A 27122-nucleotide genomic window follows, 5' to 3' on the forward strand; every position below is an offset into this window, starting at 1 on the left:
CTATGGCCACCTCGTCCCGTGCCAGGTGCTCTAGGGTACCCTTTCTTCCTCCGCGCAAAATAATAGGTGTGCAAAACATATATATATGTAACATGTACATGTATGCATCATATATGTATTTGCTACTCACATGTATTTAAATTCTTGTTTCTCAATATTCATACCTTCAACACCATTTACCCATACCGGGTATTTTACCATCATCAAATAATTCATTATATCTTACTTCATAACATTTTTCACGTTTAAGATATAAATTATAACCTAAAAGTAATTTTGAGATATTGCTATTTAAGGTTAAAGCTTGATTACGCATTTGAGGAGTATTAGACATTTAATATGTTATTTTTCCTTTCTTATAATTTTCTTGAATTCACTTAACTGGTTCCAGTATACAGCTACTTGCATCTAAACTTATATCTCAATCATAAGAAAGAATGGCAACCCAAAAAGTATTTCCTCTCACAAGCTGATGCCATACTTATATATATTTTATGTCCATCTCACAATACTGGATAACTGATCACTCATATCAAATGTTGTTTTATTGAAATGAAAACCAAACTACCTTCATTCTTATACATATGAGGAGTTTAAAAATATTTAAAATAATCTCCTAAAGTGAATTTCAAAATTCGCTTGAAATTTTTTGGTCAAAATAAATCTTAACTTTTTTCTAAGGCGAAGGCCAACTAGAACATATTTTTGTAAATGTCTTCATTTTGAAAAACTAACTCTCAGTATTTTGATAACTAGCATTCATTGTTGTAAGAATGATTTTTAATGAATTTTTTAAGAAACATAAACTATGTATTTTGAGGGTGGTAAAATTACAAATTCGTGAATTTGTACTAAAACCAAAATTCTATCTTTTTATTGTTATGGATTTTGATTTTTTTGATATTTTTATTGAATCCAAATGAGGGTACTTTCTTATTTACATTTATGTATTAAAGTAAATGAAAGGTAAAATATAAATTAAAGAAAATACAAACATTTACTTAAGGAAAGTTAAGAAAAGGTAAATAGATAGGGTGTGAGCAGGTAGCTCCCATTCAAAGGCTTATGGGAAGAGCTCGGGACGAGGTCGAGGTCATGAGCTTGCGGCTTACGAGACGGGAGAGCTCACGGGAAGGACATCCGGAAAGAGCTCGGAACGAGCTCGAGGTCATGAGGTGAACAAGAGTTCGCTGAACGAGCTCGCGGTCAAGGGGTTGAGCAAGAGCTCGCTGGACGAGCTCGTGCCAAGAGCTTGAGAAATGAGCTCACGGGAATGAACTCACGGGGACTAGCTCGCAATTAAGCTTATGGTCAGAGAGCATATAGGTATGAGCTCGCAGAAAAGAGCTCGCTGGAACATCAATAAAGCTGAACTTGTATATATATATAACTGGGTTTGCTGAACAAAACAGGGGCATTTGAACGACTGTTTAAGCATGAGTATATGGTGGATTGGCTAGGCAGGGCATGGCTCGGATAAGCTTTACAAATCAGTGAGGGGTAACAGCTCATTACGCATGTATGTATATGTGTATTTATAAGTGGATCTCATATATGGGCGAACAGTATATTTTTAGTTAAGTTTTTGATGTATCTACGAGACCTCCAAATACCTCAATGAAATCATTCGAATGGATTTAGCATTTTACATTCAAACACAGCACATATACATATAAGAAGCATTTGGAACAACGAGCTCATTCGGATATGATACACACACACACACACACACACACACATATATATATATATATGCATTTAACACTGCTTCTTTGGATGCAGAACGAGCAGAGGTTCTCATCTTCACCTAGCTATATAAAATGCCATTCACGAAGAAAGCTTGGGGTGAAAACAAACCCCATTTTGAGACCACAAGGAGACCCACAAAGAGATACGGAAACAAAAGGTTGAACACAGTGAACTAAAAAGAACACAACGAGCTAAAATGAGCTAAAATGAACACAGGGAACCAACATGTACACATCAATCGTTTCAGCAGAAGAAGATATAGGCTAGCTTGTGCAAGGATATAAGAAGATATATAAAAGAACTTGCACTACAAATCAAAAGGAAGTGCAAGAAGAACTTGCAGAACAATAGAGGAGATAGCAGAAAATCTAAGAGAGTGAAATACAGGGCATATAAGCGAGCTTGCACTAAAAATAAAGAATGAGTGCAAGAAGAACTTGCCTAATGATTTCTCTATGCAGAAAAATTTTCTCTTCCTAAAGCTCCTCTCGGCCAACAAGAAAATGGGACCAAAAGGCAGAAAGGAAAGAAGAAGAAGTAGGAAGAAAGAGTTACAGAAATGGAAAGGCAAGCACACAGCAAATAAAGGTCGCCGATGCAGATGAAGCGTGAAGAGGGAAATGCATAGTCTGCACCTGCAGCTTGGTCGAAATAGCCTGATTGCCCTTCACCTTTATAATGGTCAAAAGGAAGACCAAGGGCACTATTGACATTTGCTGACCAATTTAATTTATTATGATTTTCTTTTAAAGATTTCAAATTTCATTTCTCAATTGGGCTCAACCCATGCCGTGGGCCATTCCATGGCCCAACTTGCTAACCAAAAATAAATTTTCATCATCCAAGCCCATTCATAATATAATTAAAATTTCAAACACATCTCAATGGCCCAATCTATTTGGACTTTCCCCACATTTTTTGGATCCCATTTAGATGAGCTACCAAATTCTCATTTCCACTTACTTTTCATTCCAAAGAAAAATATTTTCAACCCTCAATTAATTAAAGCAAAAATTTTTGAACCCAAAATAAAATACTCGAAAACGTTTAGACCCCCTAACAGGTCGTTACATATATAATCCTGGATTGTCATATGTTGCATGAAATTGTGATTGTTAGTGTAGGTGCTCTAGACCCAATCAGATTGGGCATGTTGTACACTGACAATTGTAATCATGTTATTATTTGAATAAGGAGTTATTCAAATTCACAAGAAGTCATTCTATTAGTTTCTTGTTATTATTGTAATAACCGAATGAAACTAGATAGAAGTCCATATGATGTATACTGTGAATAATCTATAAAGATGTGAGATGATGCATCACAGTTTATAGACATCATTAAACGTCCCAAGTCGTAGCAATGTCAAGAATGGACATTGACAATTGCGGTAAGACTTGTATGTGCTATGTTTTTGCTATGTGATAGCAATGGGGGTCTCACACCCATAGGAATGGGGATGCCTAGACAAGTACATAGGTGACCAATGTTGGAGAACGTGTCACTGGACATGACTCGCCATTAGAATCCATTTTGGTTAAATGTTGATGGAATTCTCATACGAGATGGGTGTAACTAATCCTTGGACCTGAGGTTGTCACGGTCATCTCATAAGAAGATCGGTATGCTTTGACATCGTTTCGATGGGCCTAGACAAAGGCTGCACGTGGGCGATCGTTGGGTATATCATGAGGCCTATGGAGATGGGTGCATAGCCAAGATGGGACTCGTCTATCCCTTGATAGAGGATGATGTGTCTAAGGCGCATTCGATGGATATTCACTTTAAATCCATGGCCATGGTGAAAGAGATCAATAAGGAGTTATTGATTCACTTTCTATTAAGTGAAGATATCCGAAAGACCGAAGAAAACTCATGTGATCATTATCAAGCAACACATCGCCATACTTGAGATCACATAAGATGCATTGACGAGAGGATCGTATTACACGGTAACCATGCTCGTGAAAGGTTATTTGCGGATTATGAATCCTTCTGAATAATTGGGTAGGCATGACGCCTTGCTAGAGGCCAATCTTGTCTTATGTGTTCGTACCGACACATTGCCAACATATTCGGAAGCCTAATGAGTCATACGCAATAGGCACGGTCCCTGGCTTAAACTAGGAGAGTGGACGTATGGTTAAGTGGGACACTTCGGCAAGAAGTTGTGCCGTCGTAGGTTCTCACGGGAAAAGAACAAATAGACGTAATGACGTCGATATGACGAGGAGTCGTCATAATGGAAAGAGTTTCCTAAAAATGGCATTTGATTAAATTAGGAAGGAGTTTCTAATTTAATGATTTTCTATTTGTTGGAGTGGCAAATAGGAAATAAAATATTTTTGGGCTTAAGTTAATATTTGGACTAAATTAGATTTGGGCCAAATATTAAATTAAATATTATATTTGGACTAAATCGGATTTGGGCCAAATATTAAAATAAATATTATATTTGGACTAAATTAGATTTGGGCCAAATATTAAATATTATATTTGGACCAAATTAGATTTGGGCCAAATATTAAATAAAATATATTTGGGTTTGAATTAGATTTGGGCCATAATATTTTATTTAACCTATAAAAGGATTGGGCCATTTAATTATATTTCTAATTGGACTAGAATAAGCCCACTTATGATTCTAATTAAATTAGAATTAATGGGCTAGCCCAATCCATTAGGGTTTTAGAAACCCTAGGATATTTCATTATAAATATCCTTTTATAGGTTGCCCATTATAGAGGTGATTTTTTGGTGTCGTTTTTCAAGAGTTGAAAAACGCATTGCCGTTCACTCTTCCCTGTTTCTTTTGGCATCGATTTGAAACGTGGGTGTTCTTTTACCGTCCATACACAAGCCGCGCAAAGGAGAAGGAGCTAGCACTCCTATTCCGCTCTCCTTGCCAACGGACGCGTGCCGCGTATCACGAGTTAGAGGCCGGACGCTTGGACGGCTCGAATCTGCGAACGACTCGATAATCTAAAGGTTAGATTTATTTATTTGTTTGTGAATGATTTGATTTCGACGTTGATCCAATCGCCGGGATCGGGGTAAGGTTCAAAATTTTTGAACTACGCTGCTTGCCCCGTAGCGATCTTGCTTTACTTACAGTGTGTGTTGTTGTTTCTCTTGCAAGATACTGGGTGGGAATTGTTCTATATTTCCTTCTTGTCGCCCCTTAGTCTCCTCTCTCTCTCTCTCTCTCTCTCTCTCTCTCTCTCTCTCTTCTAGCTGATTAGTCCGATTTGGACGTCTAAGGTTTATGGGCTTCCATATAAAAGGCAAAAAAGGAGAAGAGAGTGACACAAGAAGCCATTTTTGCAATTGTTGCAATACCCTCTCTTAGCCTTTCTCATTTTTCTTCTTCTCCTTCCAAAGCCCTTCCCCCTTCTCCATTGCTCAATACCATTTGCTCCATTGGTCACACCATTGCTAAAGTAACAATATTCTTTCAACAGTGAGACTGTAAAGTTTTTGAGAGACCAGTTGTTTGAACCCCATTTTCAGCCTAATCTCCCTCGCTCTTTCTAGCTAGCACATAGAGTGAATTGATGGATTCATCCACTCATTGGGGCATGGACTGACTAAGCCCCCTGTGTTGTCGAGGGTTGGTTCTATCTAACCAAAGTGTTATTCGGGAGAAGATTGGAGATGCAATAACAGAAGAACAAGGCCAACATCGATTGTAGAAGACTTATCGGCTAAAGACTAAAGCGACACATAGATCAAAGTTGCGGACCATTAACGATCACGGGAGACTTGTCATTGGCCGACGATTGAAGCATCGGTGGTGAGGTTAGTAGTCGACGACGTCGAAGCGTCCGATAGACATGGGTCACATGAAATCAACGGTGAAAGTTGAAGACTGAAGCAGTAGTTGCACGTGGTCGACAATGTAGGCTAAGACTCGACGAAAAACGTGGAAGACCAAGGCTCGCCAACGGCAATGTGGCCGACAAAAGGCAATCAATGACAGTGTAGCAAGATTAGATGGCAAAATTGACAACGGCAGTGACGATTAATAAAGTAAAAGAAATAGCGAGTAGCGGTTATTATGCAAAACCGTTCGACTGTGGTAGCGACCGGTGAAGAAAGAAAAAGGCGACAAATCTGAGTAGTGGAAGACCGACAGTTGCAAGGGTGACGGAAGTTCGATTGACAACAATAGGCGATCAACAACAGAGAAGAAAAAGTCCGTGTGGCGAAAGCATTCTTCGAGAGTTCGGTCAATGAATTCCGGAGACTTAAATCACACACAAAAGGAAAAGCAAGAAGCTTCTAGAAAACATACAATCACAGAGAAAAAGGTAAAAAATATAGAAATTAATTACTGGAAATTTGAAATTACTCCTTGAAACAGCATAACACCCTGCCACAGAACGAAAACAGCTTCTTGGAGAACGAAAAACAAGCTTGGAAGGAACCACATACAAAAGTCAAAGCACTTGGTTAAAAAATTTCACACAAAAGCCTAGAGGGATGAATAGATAAACTGCCATGAAGGGAAGGAGCATAGCTCAAGTCAAGAAGCACAAGCAGATAATATAAGTTCTTACCAATCCAATGGAGCATGGATCCAAGAAGCATGTTTTGCCATTCGAATGCCTAAAACCCTCGAAAGAGATCAAAACAATGGAATACATTATAAGACGATATGTGCATGAAAAAAGTCAAGAGCGATCATTACCTATAGTTCCAGAAAACATGCACACACGAAATTGGGACATTAGGACAAGAAAGACCGTTAAGATGTTCAAGGGTCACTCACAAATACATTAGCTCATGAAAAAATCATTAAGATGTTCAGGGGTCACTTGCGTCGATGGATGAATGACTCGCCCCAAACACATGCAGCTCATGAAAAAACTATTAAGATGTTCAGGGATCAATAGTGTCAAGGACGAAAGACTTGCCCCGAACACATGCGGCTCGAGAATAAACCGTTAAGATGTTCGGGGTTTAATATCACCGATGGGCAAAAGACTCGCTGCGAACACACATAGCTTATGAAAAAATTGTTAAGATGGTTAGGGGTCAATAGCATAAATGGACGAAAGACTCGCTACGAACACACGTGACTCATGAATAAACTATTAAGATGTTCGAGGATCACTTGCGAAGGACTCACCCAAACACATGCGGCTCATCAAAAATCATTAAGATGTTCGGGGGTCAATTGCATCGACGGACAAAGGACTCACCTCAAACACATGGAGATGTTGAAGACTATTAAGACATTGAGGGGTCACTTACGTCGACAGACAAAGGACTCGCCCTGAACACACGCGGCTCATGAAAGACCGTTAAGATGTTCAAGGGTCACTTACGTTGAAGGACGAAGGACTCGCCCCGAACACATGCGGCTCATGACAAACCGTTAAGATGTTCGAGACAAACGAAGGACTTGCCACAAACACATGCAGATGTTGAAGGTCGTTAAGATGTTTGGGGGTCACTTACATAGATAGGCGAAGGACTCACTCCGAACACATACAGATTTTAAAGACTGCTAAGATGTTTAGGGGTCATTTACGTAGATGGATGAAGGACTCCCCGGCCGTTAAGATGTTTGGGGCTCACTTGCGTCAACAGATGAAGGACTCGCCCCAAACACACAAATTTTGAAGACCATTAAGATGTTCGAGAGTCACTTACGTCGATGGATGAAAGACTGGCCTTGAATACATACAGATGTTAAAGACCGTTAAGATGTTTGGGGCTTAATAACGTCAATGGACAAAAGACTCTCATGCAAGTCATGAAAAAAATCGTTTAGATGTTTGAGAGTCACTTACGTTGACGGACAAAGGATTCATCTCAAATACACGTGGCTAAACTATTAATGAGAAGACCATTAAGATGGTCGAGGGCCACTTGCGTCGATGGACGAAGGACTCACCCCGAATACATGCAGATAAAGGAAGACCATTAAGATGCTTGGGGGTCACTTACGTTAACAGACAAATGACTCACCTTAGGCACACGTGAATAAAAGAAGACCGTCATGATGTTTAAGGGACACTTGTGTCGGCAGACAAAAGACTCGCCCTAAACACATGCGGATAGCAAAGAACTGTTAAGATGTTTGGGGGTCATCTGCATCGACGAACAAAAAACTTTCCTCAAACACACACTGGTGTTTAAAAATCGAAGTGTAAAAGCATGAAAATGGTCTAAAAACTAAAAATGCAAAAGCGTGAGAATGATCTAAAGATCAATAACAACCATCAAAATGAAAGAGAAATAAGGGCAAGTCATGACACAACCTACTCTTCCATCCGAGAAACTCGAATGAAAGAGTAGGGATCAATTATTATGTCATAGGCAAAAGCCCATTCAAAGACCAAAAAAGCCCAAAAGCTTAAAATAACTTTTTGGTTTAAAAGGTGTAAATTTTCTTAAAAATCAAAGGGGGGTAGGGAGGAAGGGGGTTCTGATACAATGCACAAATTAGATAACTTCAACATTTGAAACCCCCTCCCTCCTTGAAGATTCTACGAAAAAAGATAAGACAATTATTCATAAAAAAATCTAATTTTAAAAGAATTTCAGAATATTGAGATAAACATTATCCATAAGAATCATAATTCTAACAAGTTCCAAAATATCAAGATAAAGGTTATCTGTAAGAATGTTAATCCTAACGAGTTCCAAAATGTTATACGTTATCGATAAGAATTCTAATCATTGACTACTTAGGATTACTCTACTCTATAAATAAGCAGGCATTCATTCTAGAAAATGTACGTTCTTAATACTTGCGAAAACTTTACTTTGCTATTTTTAGTATATTCAATATCTAACTTAAGTATCAAAGTGTTTGCATTAGGACCTCCCTATGCCCTTTAATTATTTTATTTCTTGCAGATTTAGACAATTTGACGACAACGTTTTCAGTCAAATAAATTTATGGTTCATATCTCGACAATAACATACACCCTATCTAATAGGCTTACATCCCAATGGAACACCCCAAAATTTAATAAATTTCTATTTTATTTCCATTAATCATAGTTCTTACCTATTAGACATTTTGACTTCAATTTTAAGGGAAAGAGGGGACTAATGAACATAAAAGTCTTTAAGAGATTCAAATGAACTTATGTTATTTAACAAATATAATTTACTAGTACAAGGTTTCACATGGTTTACATTCCCTTTTTTTTTACCTTGTAACGTGTCTATTTGTGCTTCTTCAATCTTTTTCTATATGCTTCTTATTGATTCTTTAGTAACTTTTTTCTATATTTTTATATATTTGACATTTTTTATTTTTAAAATCATACATCTAGTGCCTTGGGCTTACTCCCAGCCCCAGCGAAGGTCAAACAACCCACCTTGCCAGTTCACTTTTTAAACACCATTCATTAAAACTTGAGTGTGTTTGTTTATGATTCAAACAAACTATATTTTTTGCACAAGAAAATTGGTTCTAAAAAGTATTTTTAGATAATTAATTTTATATACTTCAATTTTAATAAAAATAAAAATATTCCATTGATTCAAAAAATAGTTACCATACAGAAAAAAAAAAATTTAAAATTTCAAAATCTTTCAGTTCAAAAAAGCAAACAGTGAAACCAAAAAAAAGAAAAAAAAAAAGGAAAATTCTTTAGCCCCTGCAAGATGCGAGAGGGGAAGAAAGGTGTTGAAGAAAATTTTATAATGGAAGTGAAGGACTGCACCATTAATAAATTAAATATAAAAAACCTCAATTTGGGAATTTGGGTTAAAAGGGAGAGAATGAGAAGCACTAATGAATAATTTTATTGTCTTTACTATTAAAATATTTAAGTTATTAACAAAACAAAAAGTGTCTTTTTGTTGTTATTACTTTTATTATTATTCTATATTCCCTTCCATTCTCTATCCAAATAAAATAAGGGCCTAGTTGATTGGCCATCTTTTTCATGAAAAATGATCATTTTTCACTTAAATTCCACCTTTTGAAGTGTTTGATTGATAAAATTTTTCATGAAAAATCTTTTCTCACTTTAGGTCACCTCTATTCCCACTTTTATTGGAAAATGAATTCCCATGGGGGAGGAGAGAAATTATTTTCCAGGCAAATCAACTCTCTTTCCCAGCCCTCCTTCATTCTCAGAGCAACAGTGAGTCTGCTGTAGCTTGGAGATGGAATCCATCTTCAACATCGAGTGAGGCGGCGGTGATGGCCGCTCTATAATTCATTTCTATGTGTATATATATACACACAGAAATGTATATATAATTGATTTCTGGGAGATGGAATCCATCATCATCGGGTGAGGCAACGGTGATGGCCGCTCTATAATTCATTTCTGTGTGTATATATATACACACAGAAATGTATATATAATTGATTTCTGGGAGATAGCATCCATCTTCAGCAATAGGGGGATATCTATAATTCATTTCAGCAACAATTGAAAAATGTATGTATAATTTATTTCAGCTGGGAGTTCTATAATTCATTTATATGTATATATATATATATATATATAGAGAGAGAGAGAGAGAGATTGACAGAACGAGTGAGAGAGAGCGACAGTGAGCAACAGTGGATGCGATGAGATAGGGAAAAGAAGTGGATTTGGTAGGGAGAGGGGAGAGAGAGAGATATGGGGAGCGAAGATGAGAGAGAGAGAGAGAGAGAGAGGGGGGGGGGAAGAGGCAGGGAAGAGATGGGTGGGTTTGGGGGGAAAAAATTACATAGAAAATAAATCGTAATCAAACACCCTCGCTTGTTAATTTTCATGTAAATAATTTCTAGATAATTAAATTACTTGAAATTTATTTTCTTTCTATATAAATTCTATACTTGTAATCAAGCGCACCCTAAGATTTCGATACTCTTTATAACTCCTTTCTCCCAACATTTATATTACCTCCCTTTTGTCTTCCATTCTTTATTATTATTATTATTATTTAATTACTGTATCATAATGTGCCTTATCCTGCCCTCCTTTCCTAAACTAAACATTAACAGAACCAAATGTCACCACAATCCAAACAATTACATTTGAATTGCAACATAAATCATATCTCCAACTCTCAAGGCCTCTAAAACAAGACTAGCTAAGCAGTAATTACATATGAATGACAAACGCCACGTAAGCATCACTGTTATTTATGTCAACTATATATATAAATAATAAACATACATGTAAAATGGGATGAATTCCATCGCTTCTTTTTACTTTGAAAAAGAAAACATAAGTAAAATAAGAAAGAGTATTCTTACAAGTTTCATTTCGTTTTCAATTTCTCATCATATTTTTTTAATAAAAACAAAAACTGAACACGCGCATGCGCATGAGAAATTGAAAAATCAGCCAAACGATCCCTTACAAACCTCCAATTTCACAATATAGAGTTCCCCTGATTCTATGTTTTGATCAGAACGTAATAGAAGAAAACATGGGAAGGGGGAAAAGATAGATAAAGCCGCCAGGCTTAGAAAAATTGTTTAAGCAGTCAGTAAACATGGAGAAGTAATTGATCAGAACGTAATTTCCTCAATAATGATTGCACAGGCTCATCATTCATACAACCCACGAAAACCAAAGCCGGGCATCTAAGATTAATGTGCATGGTATCACCAATTGAAAAATTTATATATAAATCTATACAATTTTATAAATGATACATAATATGAAGAAGAAGAAGAAGAATGAAATAAAAGGTTTAAAGGAGGGATTTATAAGAGAACCTCTAATGGGCGGCTTGAATTCTCACTTTGTTTTTGTGCCTTCAAAGTTCAAATCTGCCCATTTAACCTCATTAGTTCCAGCTTCTTCTTGGCCTGAAACGTTAGCGCAAGAAAACACAAATAAGAACTTTACTTCCTACCAAACACAAGCCCTCTCTCTCTCTGTCCCTCTCTCTATCTTCCATCACGCATATATATTTTCCACATACTCTTGCTCTTTAAAATATATAATTCTAATCTTTTCTCCCCGCTCTTGCTCTTGTTGGCACTCAAGTCAGTCCTATACTACAGTTCAGAAGAAAAAAAAAAAAATCTTATTGGGATAATTATACTTTCTTTAAATAGCGTGGTTGGTGTAAATACTTCCTACTCTTCTGCTGTGCACGCCAATAGCAAGCAAGGGCTCCGAACGCACAACTGGCAACAGCAATTGCCAATGCTGCCCCGATCGGCACAACAACTGCGTTTGTTGAGGCTGTTAACTCTTCAGAAATGGCCTTATCCGTACCACTGTCCCCAACCTTTACCTGGTACAGAGACACGAGCATACTACCATAGTAGCTAGCCAAAAACTTCAAAACCTCGTCATGGTCCCATCCTGCCTGACCATTGACATCTTTTTTCTTGCTTTGGGCAAGATAACAAGAAGGGCAAAGCTGTTTCGGGGGCCATATAATCTTGGGGAATTTTGGATCACCGGTTCCAAGAGATGATTCTTCTTTCATTAATCTCTCATTGACTTTGTTGTGTGCACTCCACAGCCAGAGGACAAAATCACGGCTTTTCTTGAAAGGAGTAGACACACTGTGCGGAAGATTTACTGTAGTCAGATGAAATGAATTTCAAGAGCTAATATAATCTACCTACGAAGAAATAAAGAGAATAAAATTACTAAGATGATCTTCAGCATGTTTCTACCTCGAACACATTTCAGAAAAATGTTGACGGCATTCCTCACAGATGAAGAAGTCATGAATAAATTCACAAATTGCTGTGAAGGCCGATTGGGTCTCCCCATCATCAACCCTTACAGAGAGTGAATGCAATAGAACCCATAGTCCACAGCTGCAAAATGACCAAAAATTGGGTTACATAAAACCACTGCTAAGCAAACTGTAATATGTATAGCTTGCAGGAAGATAGCTGCGCAGCTACATGAACAAATGAAAGTGAAGAACCAAATACTGGTTAATCAAAGTAAAGGTTAAGCCTAAACACTGGCATTTTGCAGGAACTTTCTTGCAGAAAAACATGAGGATATTTCTTTTTCGTTCTTGTCAAATAAGCAGAACATTTTTTGGGCCACCAAAGCCAAAAGTTTAGATCAGTCTAACATTGTACTTCAGTCCTGTTAATGCATTGTCCTATGCTCCTCTTAAATATTCCATCCCAAACTTCCAGGAGCAACTACATGCCATGTTATAACCATGTTATCATTTATCACAAATAAATGGTAGATCACCACAATTTTAGATTAAGAAAATGACAGCTGCAGCCAAAACAGAAGCTAGCATTATTGTCTGAGAAGAAGCACAGTTAAATAAGATGAATAGATGATAGACATGCTTATGGAAGTTTTCACAAAAACAAAAACAAAAAAAAAAGGATATGCCATGTCATGGACACCATTAGATAAAAATAGGACCTAAAAATTCATCTGAAACATTGTGGATGCATTATACTATTATATATCAAAATTAATTTCCACATTGTATGTATTAGGAAAAATATGATTAGAAGTCTTAATCTGAAGTTCATAATTCTAGTAGTTAAGGGGTTGTTCTCTTCGTGTTTCAGTTTTCAGTTTTAAGTCTTGAATTCATTTTCAGTTTTGTATTTTGAGTATTTGTTTTGAGAATACTAAAAATGCATTTTTTTTTTCTGTAGCATTTTCCATGTTTTGAAAATTTTGAACGTATTTGTGATGAAAAATAACTTTGCAGTTGACATCATAAGACAATTTAGATACTGAAAGGAGATTGGGGGACAATTTAGGCACATGAAGGACATTTTTAAGAATGAGAGTAGAGCTGATTATAATTTCTCTGATGCCAGCTATTATGATTAATGAACCATCACCAGTGGATATTTTCCTATGGCTAGAACAAAAAGCATATGAGTGAAAGAACTGAGAGAAATGTGTCATATGATCAGTGGTGCCAAAATCTATGATCCATGAATCTGGAGAATAAGTATTAGTGGCATTTAAAGGATAAGAAATAGGAAGTTTACCTGAATGTATCAAGGAACAATTACCTGAGATAGATGGTTTGTCCAAGGTACTTAGGAATTGCCTCAACCATTCAATCTCCTCCTGCTTGAATTCTTTATGTTCTTTTTGTTCATGGATCTGTTCTTCCCTGTGTGAAGTGGCCATATTGGCTTGCCCTTGATGCAGTTGTTCACCCTTATTTCCCCATTCCTTACTTGGTGGCTTTCCATTTAACTTCCAACACATCTCCCTAGTATGCCTAGGTTTCTTGCAGAAAGTACACCATAGGTTGTCACAGTTGTCACTCCTTGTGTGCTTAGGAACTATCATACCATTATCTCCATTCAGTTGGTCTTTCTTGAATCCATGGCCTCGTCCATTAGCCACCAATGCTGAAGCCTCAACTGGTTTAGGGTTTAGTATTACACCCCTTCTACTTTCTTCGGCCAGTATAATTGAAATAACTCATTAAGTGAAGGTAAATTAACTTTACCAAAGATTTGGATTCTTACCTGATCATACTTCCCATTAATGTTAGTGATAGTGCCTTGAATGCTAGATTTACACTTCATGAGATGTAAGTGAGTGGTATTGTTGATTTGTTCTTGATATTTGTCATGACCCAAGGAATAATAGAAGGGCATCATTGTAATAAGGTTGCAATGGTTTGTTAGGATATTTTTACAAGTTGTTAGAGTACATGGGTGCTATTAGGCTGTTGAAAAATTATGGAATTGAAATTCTAATTTCTTCTCTTACCATTCTTCCTCTCTTGTTCTTCTTCCTCTCTCTTCTATCTCTCCCTCATTTCTCTCTACATCCTTCCCCATTTCTATCCAAATATCCCTCTAAACTTCCTGTCCCTAATCCTAAGCCTCTTGGATCCCTCCGAATGCCAATTTCAGCCCGTCATGAACCCTAGGTTCATGACAAATGGTATCAGAGCCAACGGCTCTCGACTATGATTCCGTCAAATCCTATTCAACGATCTGAGTTTGGCGAATTCCAGTAGTTCTGGAATGATTGGACAGTGATTGGGCTATAGCTATCCCCGGCTTGGGGTCTGATTCAATTGGAAGGCTACTGAAATTAATTTCAGTGATTAAAACCAGAGTACGGAAGTGGTTGATCCATTACGTTAGGCAATTCTGATCAACAATTCAGTTGCAGATCAGAGGCACTCCCGTTCAAGTTTTGAAGACGAAGACGGCCATTGAATCTCGGAATTAATTCCGACACACAAGGACGTGAGTGTCGGCTCGAATCTGAAGGAGAAGTAGGAAGAGTGACTTCGACTAAGACTCTGATGGTCAAGTTGAAGGAAGTGATTGGAAGCATTGTGGATTTTTGGAGGCAAAGCCAACAGTGACGCTCAGTTGTGAAACTCAAGCATGTTGCCGACTTCTGGAGGCCACTTTGAAGGACGATATCAGGCTAGTGAATTTTCAAATATGATCGTGATAGAGGAGGTGAGATACGACCATGATTCTCAGCAACCCAAGCAAATTCAATGAGCTATCTACTAGTGGTCCTCGATCTAGAAGGTTGTGACTGGAGTGGGTGACAGAGGTCAACGCTAATGACCAGGAGGTCGCGACTGGTGCAGGAGTTCCAAGCGATCGTGGTCTGATCAGGCAAGGAAGTGGGTGTTGCAGCCGAGTTAATTACAGTAGGTCTGACGATTGTGCAGCAGCTTCCTCACGGTGATGCAGTGGGTGTCGCGGCCATTTTCAACGGTCGATGATTGGGCAGAACCAAAGGAAGGGTCCAAGGTGAGTCCAGCAGTCTGGGCGAACAGATTGAACACCTCCAATCGAAAATATTGCCCAATCGGGATTGCAAGGAGTTCCATTGACTCTCGCCTGCAAATCTCGATAATTCTTGCTCGTAACTGACATGCGAAGCGAGTCAAGCGATTTTCGGCTTGAATACGACAAAGTGTATCGATTGCATCGGAGTCGATTAGCATAGAAGACGGATTCCGTTGGGCGATTGTGGCAGGCAATTCTTCCCAGAGCAAGAAAATGAGGCAGACCCAAAGAATTCCAGTCGAATTCCTCCGACGAAGAACTGGGCAATCGCAATTGGGTCCAGCACAATGAGACGAGCAAGGCCAATAGTGTTCTTGGCATTAAACAAGGTCCACAAACGGATCTGGGGGTGCAAGCGACTTGGTGTTGTGGGTAAGCAAGACCAAACAGTTCTGATTATTTTGCTGAATTGAGGCCGACAGGGGTGAGCTTATAGCAATTTCTTTGGTGACTGCTGACATAAGCATTGAATTGGAAGGCAGGTGGCTCATCTTGCTAAGAAATTGAAGACTGTTGAGGGTGAGAGGCAATCGTTTATCCTAGGTGCTTGTTGTGAAGCAGATATCAAAAGGAGACGAGGTCTCAATTGCAACTGAATGATGTTGCATTGTCAATGACTAATTTTTAAGCAGGAGAGCAGCTTCAATTGCAACGGACCAGTGCTGCATTTTCAATGGGGTATCCTACTCGTGAAGCTAGGGGCGGCAGTACATACATGAAGCAGAATGCTTCATTTTCAATTGGAATGGAGCCTCTATGGCAGCCAAAAAAGGCTGCATTTTCAGTTAACCACAAGCATCAAACGTGGGGAAATGATTTTGAGAAGGAGATCAGCCACAGGAACAAGGAAAAAAGAAGTGGGATTGATGAAGAGTGCGAGGAATTTGACCGTATGTGATGAGATTCAACACAATAGGTAGGATTTTCCAGAGAATTAGGTGAGTTTTCGGCTATATTGCAACTCTCAATTACAAGGAGAAACAATGGAAATAAGCAACAAAACTGGGCATTCGAGAGGCCCAAGACTCTCCTACCAGAAACTCCAAATTCTTCCCCCTTCTCTCCCTTCTAACCTCCTTTTTATAGGTTGTTATCCCTCCAGCCCATGCACATGCTGGTTTGTTACACAAACCAGCCAAGTGCCTATTCTACCCCTGACGCACATGTTGGCCGTTACTCCCTTTCGCGGTGTCACCCATATTCCCTTGATTCTTGTTACGCCTTTGGTATGTTTGCTGTATTGGTGGCCTAACATTACTCCCCTCCCCAACTTTCACCTTGTCCTCAAGGTGGAAAGAGGGAAATTGCTGCTGAATGAGGCTATAAGACTCCCAAGTGGCTTCCAAAGGAGGTAACCCCTTCCGCTGGAGTAGGACATCCATACCCCGAACATTACTTCCTGTTCCAGGCCTGACCCCCAGCACTGCCTCTGGTTCAACCAACATTTCCAATTCTGCACTTAATTGATTAGGAATTTCCCTAGTGGCTTGCAACGCACCTTTGGCTTCTCGTAGCTGGGACACATGGAAGACTGGGTGGATGCTATAGTGTGGAGGCAGCTTTAACTAGTAAGCTACAGGCCCAATTTCCTTTTCCACTTCAAAGGGACCATAGAATCGAGGAGCCAACTTCTCATTGGAACGACCAGCCAATGTCTTTCGCCGATAGGGTCTTAATTTCAAGTAAACTAAGTCCCCAACCTTAAACTCCACTGCTCTTCTTTTCATATAAGCCCCCTTCGTCATTACTGCTTGAGCCCTTAATAGTTGTGCCTTAAGTTCCTCCAAAATGTGATCTCTTTCAACCAGTTGTTGCTCCACTACTGAAACAGGAGTGGAACCCACTTCAACCCTCAATATTGCTGGTGGTTCGTGCCCATAAACAGCCTGGAATGGTGTAATTCTCGAGGCTGTGTGGTACGAGGTGTTGTACCAAAGTTCAGCCCAAGGCAGCCACACAAACCAAGCTTTCAGTTTAGAGGAAGCAAAACAGCGTAGGTATGTCTCCAACGTCCTATTCAGCACCTTCGTTTGTCTATCCGTTTGTGGATGATAAGCTGTGCTGCGGTGGAGCCTGGTGCCTTGGAGGCAGAACAACTCTTCCCAAAATTTGCTCATGAAGATCTAGTCTCGATCGGATACAATGGACCGTGGTAAACCATGAAGCCGCACCACTTCCTTGATGAAGATTCCTGCCACCTCGCCAGCTGTAAAAGGGTGTTTAAGCCCGATGAAATGCCCATACTTACTGAGTCTATCTCCTACCACCAAAATCGAGTCCATTTTGCTCGACCTTGGTAAGCCTTCGATAAAGTCCATAGCAATGTCGTCCCAAATTTGGTTTGGGATAGGAAGGGGCTGCAGGAGCCCTTCCGGCTTCAGGGCTAGTACCTTGTTCTGTTGGCATACAAGCACAAAGACTCACATACCTGTGGATGTCCCTCTTCATACCTGGTCAGTATACACTGGCTGCAATCCGCTTGTAGGATTTCAAGAATCCCGAGTGCCCTCCTACCTTCCCATCATGTCCCTCATGTAAAAGCAATAGAATGAGAGAAGAGCCCTTCGGTAGGTACAGCCTACCTTTGTAGAGGAGGTGGCTGTCCACCAACTGGAAATGGGGCCTAGAAGTAGGATCAAGCTGGAGATCCTTGACCACCCCTTGCAGCCACTCATTTGCTTCTACTTCCCGAGCCAGCTGATCAAGTTGGAGAACCTGAGAAACGGTTAATGTTAAGAGGGCAGCAGAGTGGCTGATGCGGGACAATCCATCTGCTGCCTTGTTTTCCATTCCCAGCCTATATTGAATTTCGAATTGAAACCCCATTAACTTGAGCATCCACTTCTGATATTCTGGGCTAACCAACCTTTGCTCCATCAAGAATTTGAGGCTCTTTTGGTCGGTCTTGACCACAAACTTCTGTCCTAACAAATAATGCCGCCACTTTTGCACCGCAAATACAATGGCCATCAATTCTCTCTCATAAACTGATTTCCTCTTCCCCAACTGATTAAAAGCATGACTGAAATAGGCAATAGGTCTATGATCTTGCATTAAAACTGCCCCCATACCATGTCCAAACGCATTCGTCTCAACCACAAATGGTTTGTCAAAGTTTGGCAAAGCCAAAACAGGCAGTGATACCATGGCAGCCTTGAGCCGTTGGAAAGCTTGCTCAGCTGCCTCATCCCAGAAAAAATTGTTCTTTCAAAGTAGCTTTGTGAGAGGCCATGCTAACCTGCCATAGTCCTTAACAAAACGCTGATAGTATCCCGTGAGACCAAGGAAACCATGCAACTCCTTCAATGTGGTGGAAGTGGGCTAATCTAACATAGCTTTTATCTTGCTACAATCAGCTGAAACCCCTTGCTGTGATATAATGTGGCCTAAGTACTCAATTTCCAGTTGTCCAAACAAACACTTCTTCCTATTTGCAAATAGTTGGTTAGCTGCCAGCACTTCCAGAACACAACATAAGTGTTGTGCATGCTGTTCAAAATCCTTGCTGAAAACCAATATGTCATAAAAAAAAACTAACACAAAATGCCTCATTTGCTCCCTGAAGATATCATTCATCAACGACTGGAACGTGGCTGGCGCGTTAGTCAGCCCAAAAGGCATTACGAGGAACTCGTAATGACCTTCATGCGTCTGGAAGGCAGTCTTTGGGATGTCCTCAGCTCTAACACGAATTTGATGATATCCAGATTTAAGGTCGAGTTTGGAAAAAACCTTGGCCCCATGAAGCTCATCCAACAACTCCTCAATCACTGGAATTGGAATCTTGTCGGGCACGGTCACCTTATTCAAAGCCCTATAATCCACACAAAAGCGCCACCCGCCATCCTTCTTCTTGACAAGCAGGACCGGACTAGAGAAAGGGCTGGAACTTGGTTGTATAATCCCCGCCGCTAGCATCTCTCCTACCATCTTCTCAATCTCGTTTTTCTGTAGATAAGGATAACGATAGGGCCGCACACTAATCGGTACTGTGCCTGGTAATAGGTTGATTGCATGATCCTCTTTTCTGGGAGGAGGTAGCCCTTCAGGTGTTGTGAACACCTCCTCAAACTTGGCTAACACCTCCTTTAGGAATAATGGAACCTCTACCTGACTATCATGGTATTCAGCTGCCAACGTCCCAAGTTCAAGCAACATTCCTCCTCCATTCTCCTTGAAGGCCTTCATCATAGCCTTCAAGGATACCAAGCTTTTGCTCAAGCTGGGATCCCCTTGCAAGGTCACAGCCAATCCCCCAATCTGAAACTTCATTGTCAAAACCATCCAATCCACTCTCATCTTCCCCATTGCTGCCAACCACTTCATCCCAAGGATTACATTAGAACTACCCAATTCCAAGGGCAGAAAATCCTCCATGATTTGTAAGTTTTGCAGGTGCAATTTCACCCCCTTGCAAATGCCGGCCCCTTGCACCGCCATTCATGTCCCCATGATCACCCCATAACCAGTAGTTTCTGTTCTTGGCAACCCCAACTGCTGCACCAATTCTGCAGCTATAAAGTTGTGCGTTGCCCCTTCATCAATAAGTACTACCATTGGTTGCCCTTCTATATCCCCTTGTAGCTTCATTGTTTGCAGTGTTCTCAACCCCACCACTGAATTCATGGAGAGTTTGATGACCTCACTGCCATGCCCAACTTCCTCTTCTTCTTCTCTTCCATCTCCTGTTTCCACCTCGGCTCCTTCCTCTTCCCTTTCTTCATCGTAAATCATCATAACGTGTAGCTCCTTGTTCTTACACCTGTGCCCAACTGAATATTTCTCATCACAACGAAAGCATAATCCCTTTTCCCTTTTGGCTTTCCACTCGGCCTCACTGAGTCATTAAAAAGAGCCATTGCTGCCACTACTAGCCGCTGGCAGTTTGTTGCTCACCTGACCAAAGACTCTCGAATGAGGAGTCGAGCTTCTTGATTGTATGGGAAGGGTTTGAACAACGTCAGTTGTAGAGTGGGTAGGGAAATTGCTCCTCGCTGGTCCGCACACCCTACTGCAGCTGAGTATGGCTGCATTTTTATCCTCGATACACTGCGCCATCATCATGATCCGATCCAACCCCCGAGGTTGCAGCACCCTGATCTCCGCCTTGATTTCTGGCTTAAGGCCGTTGATGAAATGGCCTTCCAAGAACGCCTCAGAGATGTCCGACACTGGAGCGGCCAAAGTCTCGAACATCAGCCGATAATCCTTGACATCACCATCTTGTCGTAGAGCCAAGAACCTCTCCTCTAGCGACCCCTCTTGAGTTGAACGGAATCGGTTGAGAATTCCCTGCTTGAGCCCTTCCCAACTGTGGATCCCCCTGCGCCTAGACTCCCACTGGAACCAAGCGAGGGCCCCTGCCTCGAAGCGCAACGCGGCGGACTCGATCTTCTCATCATCGGACAGCTAGTTGATCGAGAAGTACCTCTCCGCCCTGAAAATCCAATCGTCTGGGTTGTCTCCCACGAAGGTTGGCATTACCGGTCGCCGACCTCTCCCTTCCTGACGCCATGCAGCACTCATGCCCCCCTCCATTCCGTGGTTCATGCCGCCCCCCGGGGTCACTTCGGAATCTGGGGTAAATTCCGTTGGCCATCCACCCCCATGGGCCTTAGCCTTCCTCTCTCTCGTTCCTGTTCGTCCCACCTTGTTCGCAAGATGGCAAACTGTTCGAGCATTTCTACTACGTTGCGGTTTATTGTTTGAATCTCGCCCCTCATCGTGTCTACCTTCTCCTCCAGGTCCCCTACCCGCTCTGTTAAGTTCACCATGGTGATCGACAAATGCTTTGATACCAAATTGATGAGATTCAACACAATAGGTAGGATTTTCCAGAGAATTAGGTGAGTTTTCGACTATATTGCAACTCTCAATTACAAGGAGAAACAATGGAAATAAGCAACAAAAGTGGGCATTCGAGAGGCCCAGGACTCTCCTACCAGAAACTCCAAATTCTTCCCCCTTCTCTCCCTTCTAACCTCCTTTTTATAGGTTGTTATCCCTCCAGCCCATGCACATGCTGGTTTGTTACACAAACCAGCCAAGTGCCTATTCTACCCCTGACGCACATGCTGGCCGTTACTCCCCTTTGCGGTGTCACCCATATTCCCTTGATCCTTGTTACGCCTTTGGTATGTTTGCCGTATTGGTGACCTAACAGTATGTTCCGCGAGAAGTTACAAGAGTTCGCGATGATACTTATTAAGAAGTATCATTACAACTTTTCGATGGAATATTTTGATGATTATCACGGAAATCTTAACAAGGAGGAATTCCTAGGAGTGGAGTAGCTAAAGGAGAAGACAAGATTACGAACGATCGATTCACTGCCTACTCTAGACTTTGGGTAGAAAAAGAAACATTTTGACGAAGGCAGCAGTGACCAGAAAGATGGTTGCAATATTGAGAGTAACTTTGGTGGTGAAAAGCATAATCTCAAGGAAAATTATATTGATCAAGTTGATAGGACAGTAGATCAAAAGGAGCCCACGAATCCTTTTGAAGGAGAAGTGCATGTAGAGAAATATCTCGACGAAGACGGAGAAAAAGAAGCTGCTAGATTACTTGCATGGAATCAAGAGGAACCAACGGAAAAATCAATCAATAATAAGGAAGTTGTTGCCGGAATCAAAGCCAATTTATCAATGGTAACTAAGGATTCAAAACATGAAAGTAGATTGGATGAGGAGATCTGTAAAGATCACACTTTACAAGAGCTGGAAGCTAATAAATCAAGGATTGAAATCACAACAGCCCCTAATTCCAATGCTCACAAACAGCATTGGTTTGAGCACCCAAGGCAAGTCTACAACTCTTTACCACTATATTTCCAAGATGTTGATATTTTTGCAACAGAGATTGGCCATGGGTTGAATAGGAACACAGTAAAGGCAACTATGGCTGTAGATTCGTTATCCATCCTTGTATTGGAAAGGGAGACCGATTTTGGTCGGCCAGCTATTACAGAAGGTGGGGGCATCGAACTTGAACTCGATCAGATTTCTTCAATTGAAGCACTAGGCCAAAGTATGCTTGGGATGGATCTTGGAAACCTAAGAACGAAAAAGAGGCCTAAAAGATGCCAGCAAGCAAGAAGAATGAAACGGATTGAGAAAGCGAGTATTGGATGAAAAGTAATAAATAGTTGCTGCAAGTTCTTAAGGACAAAAACTCTCTCAATAGGGGGGGAATTGTCATGACCCAAGGAATAATAGAAAGGCATCATTGTAATAAGGTTCCAATGGTTTGTTATGATATTTTTACAAGTTGTTAGAGCACATGGGTGCTATTAGGATGCTGAAAAATTATGGAATTGAAATTCTAATTTTTTCTCTCTACCATTCTTCCTCTCTCGTTCTTCTTCCACTCTTCTGTTCTTCTATCTCTCCCTCATTTCTCTCTACATCCTTCCCCATTTTTGTCCAAATATCCCTCTAAACTTTCTGTCCCTAATCCTAAGCCTCTTGGATCCCTCCAAATGCCAATTTCAGTTCGTTATGAACCCTAGGTTCATGACAATATTTAATAAAGATCATATCTTCATTAATATCTCACCATCTCATATTTATGAATGAATCCCTAGATTTCCTGATAAATATCCTATTGTAACAAGCCGTTAGCAAGCCTAGGGCGTGCTATCAATATGTCTACGTTGTGTTATAATTTTTGCCATTAATTGATCGCTATGTTGAAATCATTTTGTGTTGTTAAAGAGGCAAAAATAATGAAAGATAATATAATGTGGAAAAGTCAAAGCATGAATGTGAGTATGTTGAAAAGTCAAGAAATGAGGTATGTGCATAATGGTTGATAAGTCAAAATTAGCAATGGATTGGATTTGGATTGGAAGAAGCCACCGAGTGTGTTGTCAGCTTCTCAAATGCTGACAATGGTTCTTGATCAAACAGGAAGATCGAGAGAGAAGGAAAGATATTGAGAGAGAGAAGAATGCAGAAATAAGGGAGATAAATCAGAGAGAGAGAGAGATCAAAATATTCTCATATTTTTAATATATCCGTGGAAGAGAAATCAACACTATATATAGCTGAATTCTTAACCTCCCATGTGTTATAACTGCATACATGTGCATGTGAATGTACCAGCTGCTAATGCAGCAACTAAGTACAACCCTTTGCAGCTAGCTTTCAATTTATACTGTTTTCACCCCTTTACTATCTATAATTACAGTAGACTCCCCTTACGAGTTAATAAATGACGTGTGTGTGTATATGTTTTATATTTTATTTAAAAGAATGGAAAAAGGGATAATATATGTGTGCGTGTGTGTATATGTTGAATTGTGGAATAAAAGAAAAAGGAAAAGAAAAGATAAAGAAAATGGGGGAGTTGGTGAAAATGGTGGGCAGGCTAGCCCTCCCCCCTACTTCAACTTCTTCCTTCTCTTCTTCTTCTTTCGTTCTCTCTCTCGTTCTCTCCTTTCTTCTTCTTCTTCTTCTTCTTCTTCTTCTTGGCTTGGAGCTTCAAATGGTGGGATTTCCAGATTTTTCAGTAGGTTGCTTCCTCCTTTTGAGTTTAATCATCAAGGCAAGTTCTCTTCCTTTTCTCCATTTTAATTGCAACTTCCATTTCTTCTCCTTTTCTTTTTTCTAATACAACAGTAAATCCTTCCTTTTTGATTCAGTATTTATGAATCTTTCATCTTGTTGATGTGCTCTTGAAGCCCCATTTTCGGATATTGTGGATTTCATTTCCTTTCTTTCTAACCCCCTTTGATTTTTCCCAAATGTTGGCGACTCTTGTTGGAAGTCTCAAACGAGGTCTTGGTTCACCCTATTTCTCTCAAAGGAATGGCGTTTTCTTGGTTAGGTTAGAGCAATGCAAGATTTGTTGATATTGTGTGCATTTGCTTCGGTCTCGTCTTCATTCCTCGCGTTTTTGGGTTTGAAAAGTCAACTTTCCTAGTTCAGGAGTCAACTTTAGTATGGTGAGAGTCGATTTCTAAGACCGGGAGTCGAGTGTCTAGAGATTGGTTCTCGACCAGGTCAACTCTGCATATCTAGTTCTCTTTTGGGTTGACTAAAGCTATGTAGAAGTCGACTTTCCATGTCAAGAGTAGACTTTCTGTGCCAAGAGTCGACTTTCCAGTCCACGTGTTGGAAAAATATTGTTTATGCATTTATTCTTACTTGAGAAATGATTTTAGTGGAAAATATCCCTTCTGTCAATCATCAAAACGCAATTAAAGGTTAAATGGTGCAAGTTGGCTCAATAGTTTTGGGAGTTGTATTGTATCCATGAGTATAAAATGGGCGAGACTTGCTAAAGACGATGAGAATATGGAAATTGAACCACACTTTTATTCAATTAGTTCAAATATTGTTTTCATACTCGGTCCCTATTTAACATGTACATAGAGAACAAATATGGAAACATAAAATTAAACCCAAATAATCAGCCTAAACATTCTAAATATTGGATCTTATTATGGACTCAATCTCAATCTTTTACCACAATCTCCTCCAAATCCTTTTCAAATCATTCAGAATTTCAACACTCCCCCTCAAGTTGAATCATAAATGTTGATCATGTCCAACTTGCAAATAAACTCTTCAAACTTAGACCTCTATAACCCCTTAGTGAATATATCTGCCAATTGTTTTCTAGTAGAAATATAGGTCATGCAGATTGTCCATTTCTCAATTTTCTCATTTATAAAATGTCTTGTCAACTTCTATATGTTTAGTCTTGTCGTGCTGAACAGGATTATGGGAAATACTGATAGCAGCTTTGTTGTCGCAGTAGAGTTTGATGGGGAACTCTACTGTGATATGTAGTTCCTCCAAAAGCTTTTGTAACCATAGCCCTTCACACATCCCTTGTGCAACAGCTCTGAATTTAGCTTCGGCATTACTTCTGGCTACCACACTCTGCTTCTTACTCCTCCATGTTACTAGATTTCCCCAAACATAGGTACAGTAGCCGGTAGTAGACCTTATGTCTTATACTGAGCCTGCCCAATCTGCATCTGTATAGATCTCTATCTTCTTACTGTCTCCTTTCTTAAAGAATAGACCTCACCCTGGAGAACCTTTCAGATATCTGAGAATCTTATATACTGCTTCTAGGTGACTCTCCTTTGGTGAATGCCTATGCTAACTGACCACACTTACAGCGAAAACAATGTCAGGTCTAGTGTGAGATAAGTAGATCAATCTACCAACTAGCCTCTTATATCTTTCTCTATCCACAGGCTTTCCAACGTCTTCCATTCTTTTCCCTACCTCGATCGGGGTATTGCTTAGCTTGCAACCAAGCATACCAATCTCAGTCAAAAGATCAAGAACATACTTTCTCTGGGAGACTAGTATTCCCTTCTTTGATCTGGCGACTTCCATTCCCAAAAAATATCGCATTTGACCTAGGTTTTTTTACCTCAAACTCTTTGGCTAAGACCTTCTTCAATCTCTCCACCTCTCCTATGTTATCTCTAGTGAGTATGATGTCATCGACATACACGATCAGAATAGTCCTCCTTCCATCATTGGATTGTTTGAAGAACATGGTATGATCTGACTGTCCCTATTGATATCCTTGATTCTTAATTACCTTTGCAAATCTATCAAACCACGCTCTTGGTAATTGCTTGAGCTCATATAGAGATTTCTTCAACCTACATACTCTGGTTTCTTTTCCCTCCTTATAAAATCCCAGTGGTAGTGTCATGAATACTTCTTCCTCTAGCTCACCATTCAGAAAAGCATTTTTGATGTCAAACTAATGGAGTGGCCAATCCAGGTTTGCTGCCAAGGACAAGAGAACCCATATAGTATTCAGCTTTGCTACTAGTGCAAATGTCTTGGTGTAGTCAATACCGTATGTTTGAGTGAACCTTTTTGCAACTAGGCGGGCTTTGTACCGTTCTACTGTGCCATCTGCCTTGTACTTCACCGTGAACACCCACTTACAACCGACCGGTTTCTTCCCCCTTGGCAACATCATCCCTCCCAAGTTCCATTTTTTTCTAATGCACTTATTTCTTCCATCACTAATTCTCTCCATTCTGGAATCTCCAAAGCTTCTTGAATATTCTTAGGAATCTGGATTCTGTCAAGGTTAGACGTAAAAGCACAACACTTGGCACAAAGAGCATTGTAAGATACAAATTTTGAGATAGGATGGAGAGTACATGAACGAGGTTTTTTTCTAAGAGTAATGGGTAAGTCATCGAGATTTTTTACCTGGTCAGGATTGGGTTTTGTCTCATGAGTAGTCGGAGCTATCACCAGTTCAAACTCTTTTGGTGCTTCAGATGCGAGAGTCTCATTGGGCTTTGATTTAGGTCTCCTTGAGTAGACAAGTGTCTCACTGTCTGTTTGTTTTCCCACACCTCCCCTTGAGTTCAAGATTCCTTCTGCGTTGGACAAAGAAAGAGAGGGTGTATTGTAAGGGGTAGACTCAAAGATCGCAACATCGAAGTCGATGTCTGAGGGTCGAGCTTCACTCAAAGACTCCTCCTGAAGCAAGTAATAGGGAGTATGCTCAAAAAATGTGACATCCAGACTAACATATAATTTCTGTGAAAGAGGGTCATAACATTTGTAACCCTTCTGAGTAGGGGAGAACCAAGGAAGACACATTTGAGAGCTCTAGGATCCAACTTAGTACGTTGGGAGGCATGAATCTGGACAAACAC

General features: G+C 40.1%; 1 protein-coding gene across 6 annotated transcripts in view; it reads right to left on the bottom strand.

Moving 5' to 3' along the window:
* Positions 1-11275: 11275 nt before the first annotated feature.
* Positions 11276-27122, bottom strand: part of LOC127806010 (sulfhydryl oxidase 2-like) — a 53082-nt gene continuing 37235 nt past the window's right edge. For 2 of the 6 annotated variants that reach the window (XM_052342943.1, XM_052342942.1), the window contains exons 10-12: positions 12362-12508; positions 11807-12247; positions 11276-11536 (exon numbers count right to left, since the gene is read on the bottom strand). In XM_052342943.1, coding sequence (XP_052198903.1) covers positions 11515-11536; positions 11807-12247; positions 12362-12508 — 610 coding nt within the window. In that variant the 3' untranslated portion in view covers positions 11276-11514. Of the gene's footprint in view, positions 12248-12361; positions 12509-19904; positions 26841-27122 lie in introns of those variants that run through there. The other 4 variants (XM_052342940.1, XM_052342939.1, XM_052342941.1 and 1 more) reach the window with 3 other exon arrangements.

This window comes from Diospyros lotus, chromosome 7, assembly GCF_014633365.1.
Source record: "Diospyros lotus cultivar Yz01 chromosome 7, ASM1463336v1, whole genome shotgun sequence".
Taxonomy (NCBI): Eukaryota; Viridiplantae; Streptophyta; class Magnoliopsida; order Ericales; family Ebenaceae; genus Diospyros; species Diospyros lotus.